The sequence below is a fragment of the Pholis gunnellus genome, assembly GCF_910591455.1.
Source record: "Pholis gunnellus genome assembly, chromosome: 2".
NCBI lineage: Eukaryota > Metazoa > Chordata > Actinopteri > Perciformes > Pholidae > Pholis > Pholis gunnellus.
This window is the reverse complement of record NC_136536.1, coordinates 3540015-3557731: the sequence shown is the minus strand read 5'-3', so window position 1 is coordinate 3557731 and position 17717 is coordinate 3540015. Positions and strand designations below refer to the sequence as shown.

At 42.1% G+C, this 17717-nt stretch overlaps 1 protein-coding gene across 2 annotated transcripts in view; it reads left to right on the top strand.

The window, feature by feature from the left end:
• Positions 1 to 16197, top strand: part of LOC306704770 (sodium- and chloride-dependent taurine transporter-like) — a 20651-nt gene extending 4454 nt beyond the window's left edge. For both annotated transcript variants that reach the window (XM_079171287.1, XM_079171286.1), the window contains exons 2-14: positions 199 to 428; positions 528 to 662; positions 3170 to 3404; positions 4168 to 4300; positions 5580 to 5714; positions 7790 to 7893; positions 8044 to 8168; positions 9549 to 9661; positions 10689 to 10826; positions 11282 to 11384; positions 13129 to 13229; positions 13346 to 13516; positions 14444 to 16197. In XM_079171287.1, coding sequence (XP_079027413.1) covers positions 200 to 428; positions 528 to 662; positions 3170 to 3404; positions 4168 to 4300; positions 5580 to 5714; positions 7790 to 7893; positions 8044 to 8168; positions 9549 to 9661; positions 10689 to 10826; positions 11282 to 11384; positions 13129 to 13229; positions 13346 to 13516; positions 14444 to 14599 — 1878 coding nt within the window. In that variant the 5' untranslated portion in view covers position 199 and the 3' untranslated portion in view covers positions 14600 to 16197. The remainder of the gene's footprint in view (positions 1 to 198; positions 429 to 527; positions 663 to 3169; positions 3405 to 4167; positions 4301 to 5579; positions 5715 to 7789; positions 7894 to 8043; positions 8169 to 9548; positions 9662 to 10688; positions 10827 to 11281; positions 11385 to 13128; positions 13230 to 13345; positions 13517 to 14443) is intronic.
• The last annotated feature ends 1520 nt before the right edge of the window (positions 16198 to 17717 follow it).

Here is a 17717-nt window from a genome sequence, read left to right as displayed (position 1 = left end):
AGGCTACTCAGCGGTTACACCGCACGCTGGAACGCAATCAGGAGACGGCATTATCTCCCTAAAGCTCCGCCCACATCCGTGTCTGACCCCGCCCAAATCCGGGTCTGACCCCGCCCACATATGGGTCTGATCCCGCCCACATCTGTGTCTGACCCCGCCCTATCTGTCTGACCCCGCCCTATCTGTGTCTGTCCACAGCATGGCACAAAAAGAGAAGCTCCAATGCTTGAAGGACTTCCACAAGGACACCCTGAAACCGTCACCGGGGAAGAGTCCCGGCACGCGGGCCGAGGACGAGGCCGAAGGCAAGGCTCCCCAGAGGGAGAAGTGGGCCAGCAAGCTCGACTTTGTCCTGTCCGTGGCCGGAGGCTTCGTCGGATTAGGAAACGTCTGGCGATTCCCTTACCTTTGTTATAAAAATGGCGGAGGTAGGCTTGAAGATACAGGACAGAGTGTTAAGCCAATGAATCGTAAGCTGGTGATCGTTGGAGATGTCTCACTTTCTATATCCGCCCCCTCTCCCCCAGGTGCGTTTCTCATCCCTTACTTCATCTTCCTGTTTGGCGGCGGCCTGCCGGTGTTCTTCCTGGAGGTCGCACTGGGCCAGTACACCTCAGAGGGAGGGATCACCTGCTGGGCCAAGATCTGCCCCATCTTCACTGGTCAGTCCAAGCACGCAAACGCTGCACGCATTCACACATACAGACAGAGAAACAAAGGCTCTGCATCACAGCTCAAACCATCCCTCACAAGATCATTCAATATTTAACGCTGCAGGGCATCATTTGACAAAACGAGAATCCCGCCCTGATGTTCTTCCTGTTTCAGTCCAGTCTTCATCTGTATTCAACATGAATTCCCTTCCTATGTAATTGAACCAGTTTTACTTCATTAGGCTGCTTTGTGTTACGTGAAAGTCACAGTAAAGAAGGAATACGACTCACAATCAGCTTTAAGTATAAGTTTAAATTTGACTTGTTCATGGCCGAGCATGTTTGCACACACAACGACTTTGTCTTTTTGATTGGTGCGTGACAATAAGCACAGCGCAGGAGTACAAAAAGTAATTAAAAATGAAAAAATATGAACATTTACAATAAAATATGATAAACAAACAAACAATACGAGAGTATGTTAAAATAAGTCTGTTATTAAAGCGTTAAGTGTCTATTTAAAGTGAAGAGTTGTTCAGGGATGTGTACATGTGTGTAGCTGTCCTGGGGATAAAAGAGTCAATAGAGATAGAAATAACAGTTAGAGACAAAGACAACAAAGCTGGACGAATAAACGTAAAGCACAAACAGGATGGTGTAAATATAAAGATTATATAAATATATATATAAAACACCATTAACAAACATTAAAATAAGAAATAAACGTATCTATCAGGATGAATGATTTTTACAAACACACACACACACTTTTACATAAAACATAAACACCACGCTCTAAAACACAAAGCCATCCTTGCATTACAGATTTTGTGAGTGTAACGAAGTGATTGTGTTCCGTTGAAACAGACCAGCGAAAGAAAGAAAGCCGCCTCGCGATGGGAACAGCAGTGTTTGGTGTCAACTTAAAGGATGTATGCGTTATAAATACCGTGATTGCGTTGTCAAGGTCGGGTTCTTTTGACCTGAGGTCACCAATAAGCTACTGATACTTTAAGACACTCAGAAGTTCATTGCGACCGTCGGCCTCTTGAGTGACAGCTGAAGACAAGCCGCGAGGCAGCGCGCCTTCAGCTGCCGCCGTCACGCTCTCGCTCGTGTTCACAAACGCGACATGAAAAGAGAGGAAGCCGTTCCTTTTACCGGATCTCCAGCAGCTGCTGACGGTCTCCGCTATTCAGGGAGCGCTGAGACACAAGTGGCCGCAAATCTGACCAATCACAAACCTCCTCATTGTCCCCCCACTTCTCCCCACTCCCCATCTTCACACACACACACACACACACACACACACACCTGTCACATCATTGACTTGTCCATCAGTTTGCATTTGGTATGTGGGAACGAGGCGGTGGGGGCGACAGATATGAGTTTAAAAATACTCCTGAGCAGTTGAAGAGTACCGAGGATTTCTGTGTCCAGGTTCGTGCAAAGTCAACTAATAGTGTTAGTGTTAAAACACTAAGGACATTATAACAGTAGATAGCAGTCGAGCTCAGGGCGCTTTCCCCCTTGTTGAGCTGATGAAGAGAGTCATTTGTGTTCGTGACGGCTTTTAAAGTTGTTCGGCCATAATCTTCTGTAAAGAGTTATATACCACCAGGCTGAAAATCTACACCCAGGGTCAGTAGTGGGTGTGGTTGTGTGTAGTCAGAAGTACACTTCTTCATCACTGGAGCAAGGCCAACCTCCGGTTCTGAGAAGTGAAGCTGAAGTGTCTTAAAGCTGCATTCTCTCTAATGTCCACCAGGGGGCGACTCCTCTGGTTGTTTAGAAGTCTATGAGAAAATGACTCTACTTCTCTCTTGATTTATTACCTCAGTAAACATTGTAAACATGAGTTTATGGTCTCAATCTCTAGTTTCAAGTCTTCTTCAATACAGCATGATGTTCATTTAGTAAACTATGGTCCATTTAGAGTCAAACAGACCATAAAGCAGGGGATGCTTTAGGGCGGGGCTATCTTGTGATTGACAGGTCTCTACCACGCCGTTGTCCGTGTTTTGACCCTTTCACAGTGTGTTTTCACTTCATGAAAGTTAATTGTTACATTGTTGGTCGCTTAAAATGTTCTTATTCAGTGTTCAGTTGAACTTGGCTCCACCCTCTTGTGTCACTTCTGGTTGCAAAAACCAAGATGTCAAATTCGAGGCTTCAAAACGATGGTCCACTAACCAGTGGGTGACGTCCCAGTGACAACGTCCACTTCTTATACAAAGTCTATGAGCAAGGCATGAAGTTAAACTTAATAATAAATAAAACAAGATTTTTTCAACTGCTGTTAAAGCGATATTATCACTATTTGGATTACAAATAACAGCAGATTACGTGACTACTTGCGCGAGTGTTGCTCGTAGTGACAAAACCACACAGAAGAATATTTCTGGAGTTAGTGGAGACCAAAATCAGAGCTAAAAGAGAGTGGACTACATCCATCAGGTGACCAGAAACATAAAAGCTTAATGTTAAACAAACCTTCTTTCCCGTCCCCTCTCCAGGTATCGGCTACGCCTCTGTGGTGATCGTGTCTCTGCTGAACGTCTACTACATCGTGATCTTGGCCTGGGGACTCTACTACCTGTTGCAGTGCTTTCAGCCGGAGCTCCCCTGGGCCAAATGCAATCAGCCCTGGAACACAGAATTCTGCATAGAGGACACGGTCCGCAGGAACAAGACCTTATGGCTCGCAGCCAACATGACCAACTTTACCTCCCCCGTCACCGAGTTCTGGGAGTGAGTATTAAATGACACACATGCACACTAACACTCGTGAATATACTTTCGTTACCCTGCATCTTTATCTTGCTTGCAAAAAATGTGTTTGAACAATTCTTACAAAAAAGGCACCGTTTACTTTTAGTTTTCTGACAGTTTATCTCAAACTGTATTTGTGCAGCAGAATGAAATGAAAAACAACTTTTTAACCCTTTAAGATGAGATCCCCGGACATATTGTGCATCTAGTTAACAATATATCCACAAATTCTATGTATTTTTATGTCAAAATGATATTTTCTTCATGTAAAAAAACAATGAAGTGTGCTTACGTAAGCAAAGATGCTCCGCTACATTCTAAGCCCACCCACTTTTTTGTGGTCCAATGAAATACAAAGGATTTAAATCCCTTGTTACTGTACATCGATCAAATATTCATTTTTTGGGGGAATATGTAACAGTACGGAAGCAAAAGACGCTCTAACTTCTGTTTGAATGGGACTTTAAATGCAGCTCCACAAACTTTGACTTTAGTTTGCCCGTTTGCTTTGTTACAGGTTTGAATTTGCAGGTAATTCATCACAATGAACGACTCTACACTAAAAATATTCATGCAGCATAACCACACTTCAATGTTAAAGCCTTGAGGCTGGACAGGCCAGAGCAGCCGAACAGAGCAGGCTGCATCATGTCTCTGTTTGATCTCCACTTTTATCAGGGTTGTCACGCGATCCCATATCAAACCGCCATTAAGCTGTTGTGCGTCTCTGTCTCCTCTGCAGACGCAACGTGCTGAGCATCTCCAGTGGGATCGAGGACATCGGGCCCATTAAGTGGGACCTGGCCCTGTGTCTCCTCGCAGTGTGGGTCATCTGCTTCTTCTGCATCTGGAAGGGAGTCAAGTCCACGGGGAAAGTGAGACGCGTCCTGTTTCTTATTGTGTTGCCTGGTTGCTGTTTGGCCTTTACTTCTTCTTTTTTTTTTTTTACTGTTGCTTAGAGGAAAGCCACATGCTCGGAAAGCAGTTAATTTGGTTGATTTAGTGGCACGAGCTTCTGCGCTGTCCTGGAAGTTTGTTGCTGGCCAGACTCACTGTCGGCGGTAAAACATCGACTGCTCAGCCTCCTCTCTGTTTCTGTCAGAAACTGGGTCAGGGCCAACGAGACGAGCTCTGGGTGGAAAAATTCAGAACTGTTAAGCTCTTTTTGTGGGTTTACTTTCACATGTAACGCAAGGTGCATTGTTGTGATTAGTGTGCATTAAAATGATTAACCTAAAGCCAAATTGCAGTGAGAAGCCTTTATGCAGTGTAATGCACAGCGTCCGACTCCTGTGGGCATGCATCTGAAACCCTCATCATGATGTCTGTAGGCTGCTGTATCAGGTTTCCCACGCGTTCTGGAAAAACCTGGAAAACAGTTGACCGATCTTCCAGTCATGGAAAACACATGGAAAATGAGAGAAAAAGTGAAAAAGTCCTGGAAAATCTTGTTTTGTCCTTAAGAGAATGAACTATTTGGCTACCTATCAGAGCTCCCCAAATCGGGTTAATTCAGGATCACGTTAACGTTCAAATGGCAGTTTATGTACGAGAGTATTTAGAACCGGCGGCGTCAGAATGTCTAAGCATGTGAGAGATGGTTTCATAGGTGAGTTACAGCCATAGACTGCACGTCTTTTGAATCAGACTTCCACAGAGATGAACATATTTGTGTATGGAGCGAGGTCATCGTTGGAAAAAGTCCTGAAAAAAAGCGAACCGTCTCATAGTTAATAGTACAGTTTAAATAAATTTTAAAAAAAAGGACTTGAAATGTCAAGTACAGCACCAATTCACAGTGACTACAGTTGGTAAAGTCATTTTGCATCAGGCATCCAGGAAAAAGTCACCACAACGAGAAAGAAATGCTAATGAAGTTGGGCACTTCATGGCTCTGAGAGGAATTATTTTCAACTTGAGGCGTTCAGTGATGCCAAAGCGGCGGTAAAACTTGCTACAAAAACAAGTACATTAGTGGGAACAACAAGAACGATGTTTCTCTTGACCTGCAGTCGGAAAAAACACAAGTTAGAAATGAGAACTTCCAAAAGGAAGTAGTGTTTTTATCCCATTATATATATCTCAAGGGTGATGCGTCATAAGTGCATGACAGCTGCTCAGTATTTTGACTAATTGTTCCGTTGTCCTGTCTAGGTGGTGTACATAACAGCAACCTTCCCATTTGTGATGCTGATTGTGCTGTTGGTGCGTGGAGTGACCCTGCCTGGGGCATCTGAAGGGATCAAATTCTACCTTTACCCCAACCTGACCCGCCTACAAGACCCAGAGGTAGGATCAAGAACTCTTCTTCTTCTTCTCCTCTTCATCTGTGATAGAGTGCTGCAGGAATGAGTCCTACAACTTGGACACGAGTCAGCGTGTGGCTAAATGAGAAAGTCATAAGCTCGAATAGTAGCCTCGTTGTGTTGTATTTCATGCTGAGAGTTAAATGAGAAAATTGATACCACTTTCAGTTCTGTATGCTAAATATGAAACTAGAGCTGGCAGCCAACTAGCTTAGCATAAGGACTGGAAATAGCTAGCGGGGCTCTGACCCAAATCCACCTACCAGTCCCCTTAAAGCTCACTAATTAACACGTTTCATCTGTTAATCTGTGCAACCCAAGTGTAAAAATGTTGCGTTGTCACAGTGACTTCAGGAAGTGGCCTCGCAAGAAATAGTTTTGACATAAAGAAATAGTTTTGACATAACCCCCGATACAACCACAATGTGTCGCTTTTGCTTTTTTAAACAACCAATATATAATGGGTTAATATGTGGGTTTTAGACGCGCTGGTAGGCTGATTTTGTTACCTTTGGACAGAGCCACGGTTGCTGTTTCCCCCAGTTTCCAGTCTTTATGCTAAGCTAAGCTAACTGGCTGCTGCCTGTAGCTCCATATTTAACAGATGGATATTGACTCGGCATCAATCTTCTCATCTAACTCTCAATATCTAAACCACTGTAGTAGTGTAGATGTGTAGTTTTACGCGCCAGTGTGTTGTCATATAACTCGATTACATAATTTATCATGAGTGATTGGATTAACATCAAAACCAAGCACGCATATTTGGATCGGCTAGCCCCCCATGTGTCCTGTGCAGTTGGAAAAAATAGACATTTGACTATGTTTCACAGAGTTAATGTTGTTCATGAGGTTTCAGATCAAATCAATGGCACCATGTCACCACTGCTACGTGTGCATTCAAAATATCTTCTGTTTTGGACTCCTTGTAGAAGCGTTTGCCAATGTGGAAATTGTGGTAACTGTTATTGCATTGTTGCTCTATTTAATTAATAGTATCAATATCTTTATATTAGCAATGGGTCACATGACTACTTATGTGTAAAAGTGGTCACTCGTACCCACAGGGAGTTATGACTCAACTTGTAGCATCTTTCAGCGTTTGGTTTTCTGGTCTGCAACTTTACTGTTTTGGTTCCGTCTCGCCGCTCTCATCAGTGTCGTTTTTTGGCTGCAGTGAAAGATCTCTGCTCCTCGTGATAGCTGCTGAACATAGTGAAACGTTTAGCTGCTTAAGAGGCAGATATCTCCTTCAGGATGAGACCAAAAACAGAGCAAAGAGTGGAGTAAATATTGGACTGGACATTCATCATGAAGCCAGAAACACGACTCCAAAATGAATGGTACAGGAATGATCCTCAAGCTTCTAGCTTGACAGCTGTGAGTAATAACAGTAGCCATGTTGGTTGTTTATGTTCATAATGAAACTTTTAGGGGGGGGTGGCTTTTGGAGGGAGGCCTGAAGGGGCTGCCAGTGCTGCAGACTTGCCGACCTTCTTGCTAAATTTAGGGACTTGGACTGATGATCTAATGCAGTTTATTCTGTTTGACATTAACTTCAACGACAGAGCTAATTCGGGAAATTAAACAAACAGAAGAAAAAAAGTACATTGAACTTCTTTATCAATAGAAAATTTGCAAAGAATTTGCAAAAAACTTTGCAAATTACACAAACAAACTCAAATTACCAGATACACGCAAATACATTTACCAACTTGCTGCCCTCTCTAATGGAGCTAAACTCACATTATTATATCCCTGTTTGTCTTTATTACTTGGTTATCTTTGTGTTGTTTATCTCTGCCTTAACATCCCAGCACTGTTTTCCTTTCTGTCAATTTCCTTCCATAAACTGTGTCTGTCTTTTCAAAATAAAAGCACTTCCATGTTCATGGGAAATAACTAAAATAATGTAAACTTAACAAATTCACTACAATCACAAATGTAACACTTGAACCACACTGTGCACATCAGGGTCAAAAGGTATTTCATAAACAGGCTGACCTCATCTATTCTGGAAAACCACTGTGAAAACCACCCGTTCCTCTGTCTCCTCAGGTGTGGATCGACGCGGGAACCCAGATTTTCTTCTCCTACGCCATTTGCCTGGGAGCCATGACGTCGCTGGGGAGCTACAACAAATACAGATACAACTGCTACCGGTGAGTTGTGTGTGAGTTGGGGGGGGGGAGAGAGTGGGGACTGTAGTAGTGACAGCAACTCGTGTCAGAGACGGTTGCGTGAAAAGAAAATGGGAACTTCGGTTCCGCCTGTGTGTCATTAACAACCTCCATGACATATGTGTGACATAGGGACTGTTTGCTGCTGGGAGTCCTCAACAGCGGTACCAGTTTTGTGTCTGGCTTCGCAATATTTTCCGTCCTGGGCTTCATGGCACAAGAACAAGGGGTGGACATTGCCGATGTGGCAGAGTCAGGTACGAGGGTCCAAGGTGATGGCAGCAGCGATGGTGGGCGCTGTTGCCAAAGAAAACAACCCAACAAAAAAAAAAGAAAAGACAATTGGAAACTTATCAAAAGAGCTAGTCCAGCATATTTTAAATGAGGAGAGGGGGGAGGGGGGGATCAAGTAGTTTATTCAAGTCTCGGAAACGATGATGCTGAAATGTCCTCCTTGAAAAAAACAAAAGCTTGCTCTCCTCATTTTAGTAGCGTCACATCTTTTTGACCAGAGGACATTGCTAAGAAGATTGGCCCAGCACTGACTGTACTCTACTGTATGTACACTGACACCCTGAGTGTGATATTTCTGACCAGCAGCACTGCACTGCAAGCCCAGTTGTGTTAACAAGCTGTGGATCTCCTGAGGTGGACGCCACACCGCTTCTGACTTTTGTTTTTTCTCGCTCTGTTCACTTTCAAATTAAACTCTTGCTTTCTTTAAGACTGCAACTTGAATACAATCAAACTACAAAGTGTATGACAATGACAGGAGTTCTGTGATAGCATGTTAGAGTGTACATACAAGATGTTTCATCATAAATGAAAACACGGAACAAAAATTCATCAATTCTTTTTTAATGTAGAAATAACTTAACATTTTGCTCAGCTGTTCGATTGAGGCACAAGTTAATGTGATTGCTGACTTTGTGCCTCATGCTCCTATTATTATTATTATTATTACTATTATTATGTTGATATGTTTCATTTGCTGCAGTCCTCATCTGCTTTGTTTAGTTTAGAGTCCACTTTATTGTTACTGCTCACAGTATGTAGATCAGGATCTTGCCAGATAATGCAAACAGCAGCAAACGTGCATTTAGAGTTAAATGTAAACACAATGTAAAGCAGCAGCATGAACAGAATGTAATGAATACTCTGTGCAGTAGAATGGTCTGGGTGTGTAATATTCAGTATAAACAGGAGGCAGTTATGTAATATGTACAATGTAAAAGAGACGATATGCAGAGTTGAATATGGTTGTTGATATTTCCTGCAACTTAACAGACGGGACACTAAAGTATGACAAAAAAATATATATATTTCCTCAAAGCAACTCAACACACAAACACACAAAGAATAAACACGTCTTTAAATTATTGGCATTAATTAAAGTTTTTGGGAGTACACAATGATATTAATATGAATATTAACACAACCATAACATAACATTACAATTGTAGATCTTAAATATAGATCTTGTAGATTATTGGCAGTAGCTCAGCTTCTCTAGCTCAGTCTTTTTTCTTCTTCTTTTTTAAAATCCTCTTTATGTCGTCCAAGCTGTAAATCAGATAGAAATATTAATCCCGTCCTTCTCCCCTTCTCCCCGTCCCTGCTGTGTGTCCTCCCTCCAGGTCCTGGTTTGGCCTTCATCGCCTACCCGAAAGCCGTGTCCATGATGCCGATGCCGACCCTCTGGGCCATCCTCTTCTTCATCATGCTGCTGCTCCTGGGCCTCGACAGCCAGGTCAGTAGATTTCAGGCGGACGACCTTCCAGGTCCCGTGGCTTAGTTGGCTCCTGCCGGTCCCGATGTGTAAAACACATTAAGTGTCTCTGATCCACATCTAATGTCTCCAAGGTATTCGATAACAGACAAGTAAAGCTGCCTGTTCCCACAAAGGCCTTTTAACTGTCACACTGGACCGCAGTGAGGATTGTATCACTTTATAATGCCCCGTAACACCACAAATTATGTTTTTTTAGAAGTTAATAGTCATTATCATAGCTTGTGTGCAAGTTTTCTAGCTTTGGTAGGAGGCAGGGCTTCGATTAAGACAGATAATCTGCATTGACAAAACACAAGTGTGCACCAGAGGGATTCGCCGGTCGTATCACATTTCCTGCCTTCCAAGTGTAATTCTACTCCTGTGCTAACTCAGTCCTGCACAGAGCCAACTGCGAGATCAGAATCTAAATTTGAGCACATGTAAATACACATGAGGCTATTTCCATGAGCGAAATGCTGCCAGTTACAGTGTGTGTGTGTAAGTGTGTGTGTGTGTGTGTGGGTGCATTTTTTTTTACCATAAATTTCATGCAGATTTGTGGTCCTGAATGCTACATATTGTCGACGTCGCTCACACATACATGCCACTGCTATGTAAGGGGCTTTTTGTTCGCTTTTTTTTTTTTCCGGGCGCAACAAAGAAGCATGTTCTTTGTGAATAGGGACGATTTCGTTACGACATCATGTAGCTTGCGAGGCAATGAGGAGACACAGGGGAGCAGGAGAGGAGGGACGGGGAGACGGAGACAGTGATGCTCTGTTGTTTCGTTTCTGTTGTGTCTTGGTAGCGACAAACCAGAGCTGCAGAGAGGAGCCCTGTTTAAATTCTCATTACTGCTCAACAAAGACAGCTCTCATTCTGTAATCACTGGTTTGTGGAGACAAAACAAGAGCTGCATGGAAACACAGAAGGAAACTTTTTTCTCCCCCCCCCCCCCCCCCCCTTCCCCCTGCTGTGAACTTAACAGTTGCTTTTGTCCCCACAGTTTGTTGAAGTGGAAGGACAGATCACCTCCATTGTGGATCTGTATCCAAACTTCCTCAGGAAGGGTTACCGACGGGAGATCTTCATAGCCGTGATGTGTTTCATGAGCTATCTCCTGGGGCTGGCCATGGTAACGAAAGTAAGTTCACCAGCAGTCACTTCACTACTTCCCTCTGCTCATCCGGCTCAGAACAAAAAAAGGAGAAGTGGGAGTCGGCGTGCTCGGATCAACGGCGGAGATAACGCCACAGACTTTCCACTCTCCACCGTCGGCTGTCTCCCATTGTCACCACCAAATATGGCCTCCTATCCACATTCACCGCTCACGTCACATGACGTGTGTGTGTGCGTGAATGGAACAAATTTGGAACGCCGTTTTCCGTTTAGCAGTTAACCGTGCTTCAATGGCGTCTCAGCACCTGTTGAACTCTGCCTTCGTTGGTTGGGCGCCAGCATTCTGGCGCGCGGCTTTCAACACCCCACCACCCACTTTAATACCCGCTTCTATCTGTGTGACTTTCTTCGGTTCGACACACATCAGAGAGATAATTAATGTGTGCCCCCCCCCCCCCCCCCTTTCTGTTCTCTTTCCAGGGTGGCATGTATGTGTTTCAACTCTTTGACTACTATGCAGCCAGTGGTGTGTGCCTTTTGTGGGTTGCATTCTTTGAATGCATCGCTGTAGCCTGGGTTTATGGTAAGTGGAAGTAACTTGTGTGTCGTTTTTCAAAGTCATGATCGTAAACAGTTGCGAAAAAAACACAAATGATGTCTCTTGGTGGTAAACAAAGGTGTCCTTGTGGTTCTTCCCACGTCAGTAGTAAATAACTTTAACTGCAAGAAGAGGCGTGGTGAGGGGGGGGGGGGGGGTTGGTGGTGTTGGATTGTGATTGGCTATCCAGGGGTTGCCTCCCAACAGATTACATATTATTAATGCATGAACGTTTAAACTAAAAGCAACGCTGCATCTTCCACAAATAGAAGTGTTGTTACAAAACTTCTTGATTCTGTTAATTGCAATAAATGATGCACCTGCCACTACATGTATGCTTCTGTGACTGTGAGGCGAAGTGTAGTTGTTGTTTTACTCATATCAAGTAGTATTGTTTGCTTTATTTAGATTATGTTTGTTATGGATTTTTTTTATTTTCCTGTTTAGTATATTTTTGTGTCATTATTATTTAGATTTGTTTCGTTTCTGGTAACACTGTGGGCACCTGCTGTTGTGTATATGTAGGTAGGCAGGTGTGGGACCAGCATGCACCTGGGAGGTCCTCTGTTTGTTTTTTTACCAGAGCAAAGAAAGGCAGCAATAGCCATGATTTCATTGTTCTTATGTGTGCTTGTTTTTGGAGAAATATGTGATAAGAAACACAAACATTTTGCATGGACAATGGCCTCTTTTGCCTGCGTGTAGCACGTACCCATCGGGCGTTTAGATTTTGTCTGGCAAATCGCCACTGCACTAAGTATGTTTCCCCAAATAACTGCTCAGAAAAACCCAGATATTACATTTATTTTTTTCTACTCCATTACTTCCGCTTTGAACTGGTCACCCCCAACCCATGTATCACTACCACTATCACAACATCCACAGGCTGTAACACCATGACAGGAGTAACGCCCCATATCCTAACAATACTTCAAATACAAAATTCAGCCAATTATAGGAAGTTTACTCGACTCAGCTTCAGTCAATTGTCCCCTTCAGTTTTATCAATAAGTAAAGTTTTATTTCAAGGGCTTGAAGAGATTAAACAAATGAAAGGTACATTTCTCCTACACAAAATAAGATATTTATTTCAGTCTTTTCTTGAATATTTGCTTATCTCTTGTGGAATACTGAAGAGTGTTACCTCTTCAGGACTCTAAAAATAGAGAAGGAAAAATCACCCTTTGGTTGAAGTCTTCACTGCCAATAGACATATGCAACCTATTGCAAGTCAAAGCAGTTGTGAACCAGACTGTTGTTTTTAATCGTCTCTACAAAAGATACTTCTGTAGCAGCGTCACAAAGGACCTCACCAGCTACTGCGCTCCATCCGTAGTCCCTCGCCAGATGTTAAGAAAGGAACTAAAAACAGAATAGAAGAACTTATTGTTAACAAAGGAGCATAATAAACATCAGCACTGCACACAACCCACTTAATGATGCCATAAAACACACCGTTAACTACAATAAACTCTGAGGAAGGATAAGTGATGACCTGACAAAGCCGAGACTGTTTGTACTTTAACAGTATTTGGTACGTGACCCAGTGGAAATGTATACTGCAGTTAAGGGCAGACACCAGAGATAAGAGGCAGAGATGGAGGTCCTTCTGCAATAACAAAGCAATAACACAGGAATAGTACAGACTGCTCATATCTTATCTACAGTATTTGCTGAAACATTTTTTTTAGAAATGCTTACATTCATGTAATTCTTTGTTTTGGAATAGGAGTGGATAAATTCTACGATGGCATTGAGGATATGATTGGCTACAGACCAAACGCATGGATGAAATGGAGCTGGACCATAATCACCCCCGTCCTCTGCATGGTGAGAGATGAGCCTCAGCTTTTCGTCGTGTCCCTTTTATTGCCTTGCACGAGATATTGTTGAAGAAATGTTCTGTACAACTTGTACTAATTGAAGCTTGTGTTTTTGTTTTCCAGGGCTGCTTTGTCTTCTCCCTGGTGAAGTACAAGCCCTTGACCTACAACAAGGTGTATGAGTACCCGGACTGGGCCATCGGTGTAGGCTGGTGTTTGGCCCTGTCCTCCATGATCTGCATCCCCATGGTGATGGTCATCAAGATCTTACAGTCTGAGGGACCCCTGATCGAGGTGAGCTCGAACTTTTAGTACTTTTAAAGAAATAGAAATTTGCAGAAATGCGTTTATTTACTTTTTTTGCAGAGAGTTAGATGATATTGCTCTGATATACCAGTACCCTAAATATGAAGCTCGATCCAGGAGGTGGTTAGCTTAGCTTAAAGAGCTAGCCTGGCTTTGTCTGAAAGTAACAAAATCCACCAATCAGCACCTCTAAAGCTCACAAATTAACACATTTCTTCTTGTTTGCTTAATTGGTACAGAAATCAAAGTTTAAAAGAGTCACATGAGCAACTGAGACAGCTGAAGACGTCAGTTGGCTAGTTTTTGGTAGCATTGCTTGCTAACGTCTACTTGTACTGCAGAAGGTAAACAGTGAAGAAGCACAACTGTTCTTAGACAATTACCAGTAACAAATCTTGTTAATAGACCTGCAGTGGGTCTATTGTTTCATGGCTAGTTATACTCTCCAAAGTTAGTAGTTATTCAGACACAGAATTGTTAGTTAGCTAATATTAGCTAACATTAGCACCATTGTACCATTTAAAAAAATTAAGACACATCGTCAAACTTTCAGCCAATAATGTAGTAAACATGCTAGCAGATTAGCTTGAAAGCGGTAGAGCTAGCTAGGCTACTCCCCCGTTTGTCACTTGACCCTCCCCTTCAATATTGTCGCTGTCTATGACAGTTATTATGCTAAGCTAAGCTAAGGTCTCCTGGCTGTAGCTTCATATCTAGCGCTCATACATGCAACTGGTGTCGATCTTCTCTTCTCAGGTCTTGGCAAGAGAAATTTTATATTAACATTGAGGGGTTTTTTTGTACATTGCACAAATACAGATGTTGAATTAGGTTGTTTTCCACTTAGCATTTGAGCCTTAAACCGACCCCAGTTTGTGAGGATCATTATTCTAATCTGTCATCTCCTTCCCTCAGAGGATAAAAGCAGTGGCAGCCCCGGCGAAGTCAGGCGTGAGCTCTCGCCCGAAAGAGTACAACTTGAAGGCCAGCGAGCTGACACAGCCCCTGAACCCAAACGGGAACAATGGCTTGAACAAGCCCACCCACACCATTGTAGAAACAACAATGTGAGCGCTCTCTGTGAGAGGAATAAGATTGATGTGCTTTCTCTGTGTTATTATCATATTTGTTAACTTTGATAATAGTAGGTTTACATCGTCAAATATATTCACATTAGAGATACTCTGGTTTTGATCTCTGTGGAGAGTTATATATTATTGTTGTAATGTTCATTTTTTCTCTTGTATTTTTATTTTAATTTTTTACTATATCGATATTGTTGATGTTACAATTGTTATTGCTGTAGTTGGCACTGATCTCAGTTAAGTATTTTGAGATAGAAAATGTTCAATGTTTACTACCATTCTGTTGATTCCGGAGAAGAGATGAGGAATTTTATTTTTTTTATTTCTTTTGGTGTAATAGAAGAAATTCTCATTTCACATAAATTCAGTAAACTAATCGAGCAATTAACCACATGAAAGGTAGAAGACGTCTAAACACCCTCACGTGATTGTGTGAGTCTTGTTGCCCAAGCTAACTTCTAATATCTTGTTGTTGTTGTTGTTGATCACCCCTACAGTGAAAATGAATGTACGTGAGCCACCCACGTCTCTTAGAGTACAAATCTGTAACATGTTAAGTGGCAATTATGCAGTGTAAAGAGTTAATCTTTGCTTGACATCCTTTTAAGTTACAAGTTGAACAAGGCCTTGGCCAAATACTGTGAGAAATGCATCCATCCAAATGAAATCCATCCTCAAAAAACATGAGACCACATAATGAAAAATAAAAAAACGCTAGGGAAGAGGAAGTAAGGAGAAAAGGGAAATGGCATTTTTAGAGTATTTGTACACAGCCTGTGTGACTACTAGTCAGTCCCAGTGCATTTATTGAAACCTCTCTTTGCACTTTATATGTCGTTTCACCTTTATTGTAGTATTTCTTTTGATTGTTGCACGGTTATGTGGAGTTGCATTTGCAACAAATTTCAGGAGGAAATATTTTTAGCTTCTAACTTTTTGATATTGTAAAATTTGATATACAGTATCTAGTTGTCTACTTGCTAAGACAATGATGCAAATAGAGTAGAAATCTGACATAAAATATTCTTAGAAGAATCTGTGATCACTTTAAAAGTAAAAACATAACTTTTTTCTAAACATCCTGGATGCTCTCTCCATTGTGCTCATTACAATAGCAGATGCGCTCTGCAGAACTACCACTGGATTCTAGTCTCTAATGTTCGGTTTAGGCATTTATATTGTAGAATTTGAATTGTTTGTAAATCACATATGCCTTTTTGTAACAATTTTATACTGTACATCATATGAACACCATCACCATTTTACTGAAAACTCAGCAATTTGTTTTCTAAATATTAATTATGTTGTGAGCCAGGATTAAATTTTTCAGCGTGCATTATTCATTGACGCAATGGCATTCTCTGCTCGCTCAAAATGCACCATTAAATTTAGAATATTGTTCAATAATTCAACAACTTGCACAGTTAGAAACAAAATCTGAAGCATGTGCAGTAGCCACAACAGTACCGTGCTGCTTTGTCTGGATTCAAGTGTACCAAAGTATTTTTGTCTCACAGTTGTCCCCTTTGAGATGCACATTGCATCATTTCTATATAGATTACAAATAAACATTTTTTCTTTGGATTATGTGTCTTAAGAATTCTTTATTCTCTAAATATTAACATAATATTTAGATTTGGAGGCGGACAGTCAGAAGAGTGCAGATCTCCACCAGGTGTGTCTGCAAGGATCACTGCTGTATTGGGTGAATAAATTAATACAACCCTCAACACGAATGGGCTGTAAGGTGTCACAAAACACACTTCATTCAAACTGAAAATCAAGCGGTGCTGTATGCATGCAATCAGGCCAAAAACTAAATTAAACTCACCAAGCTGTCTGCACAGTGGCCGAGTTGTCGAGAGGTACAGCAGTGTCTACTGGTAGTCCCGTTAGCTGTTAGCGGTTAGCCAAACACACTTAACGAGACAATAAAAGTAAGCCAACTAACAACCGGTGATGTGTGCAACTAATGGGCCAAACGCACTGTCAAAAACAATTAAAAGCGAGCTGCAGAGTAGAGGCGGAGAGGTACGCAGCAGTATGTGTGTACTGGTAGTGCCGTTAGCTGTTAGCCAAACACACTTTTCAATGCAATAGAAGTGATCCGCAGAGCAGCAGCTGAGATGTACACAGCAGTATGTGTGTACTGCAGTGGCAAGCCGTGCATTTTATACCTGGGCCATCTGTGCTGCCCTACTGAGCTACTGTTATTTGTTTCTAGGGGCGTAACAATACCCATATTCGTATTAAACCGTTCGGTACGAGGCTTACGAACCAAACAATACGTTTGAATAATATTAGTGCATTCGGAAAATGCAGAAGCTTAAATTGTGGGAAATATGTTTTCGGTTGACTGCGCTCACGTATCAGATAACGGGCAGTGTGACCTTTTGAACCCGGAACAATAACAAAAAACAGCTGAAGCCCCGCATGTGTTCAGGGAGGCTAAGCGGGGAAACAACAGCAGTTAGCTGTTCCCTACTGATTCAAACAGAGAATCAAATATCCAAAATGACCCCGCGATGACGGGATGCTTCGTCATTAACGGACAAGTCAGAATCAATGTAATTAACACAATGACAAGTAGTAGCGCTACTGCAGATGTAAAAACAAAAGCAGTTCACTTATCAAAATTGCCTTCACTTAAAGACAAAGTCCATCCTCCTTTCTTTGTTAACAAAGTCCGTAACTCCCAAATCCATTTCTCCTCCACCTTCAGCCATTGAGTGTTAAAAAAACGAAGCTAGGTAAAACAAAAAAAGGATCTACACCAAGCAAAACGCTAAAAATATCACGTCAATGTCATAAATTCTCTTACATCTGCTAGCTAGCTTTCCGTTTGACAAAAGTCACGCTGGCCAACTGACCAATCACGGCGCACGTTAATGTAGACGTACTTAGGAGGCTACCTCGTTACCACTGGCATGTCAAAGAATACGCCCAAGATGTCAAACTAAAGATCTGATTGGTTGAAGACTATGACAATCAACAATATCGTCCCCATTTACTTAAACTGCAAAGGCTCTCTAGCGGGCATCGGTTCTTAACTTACAAGATTACTTAATTACATACACTCGGTATGTGTGTGCGCAGCCTTTAGT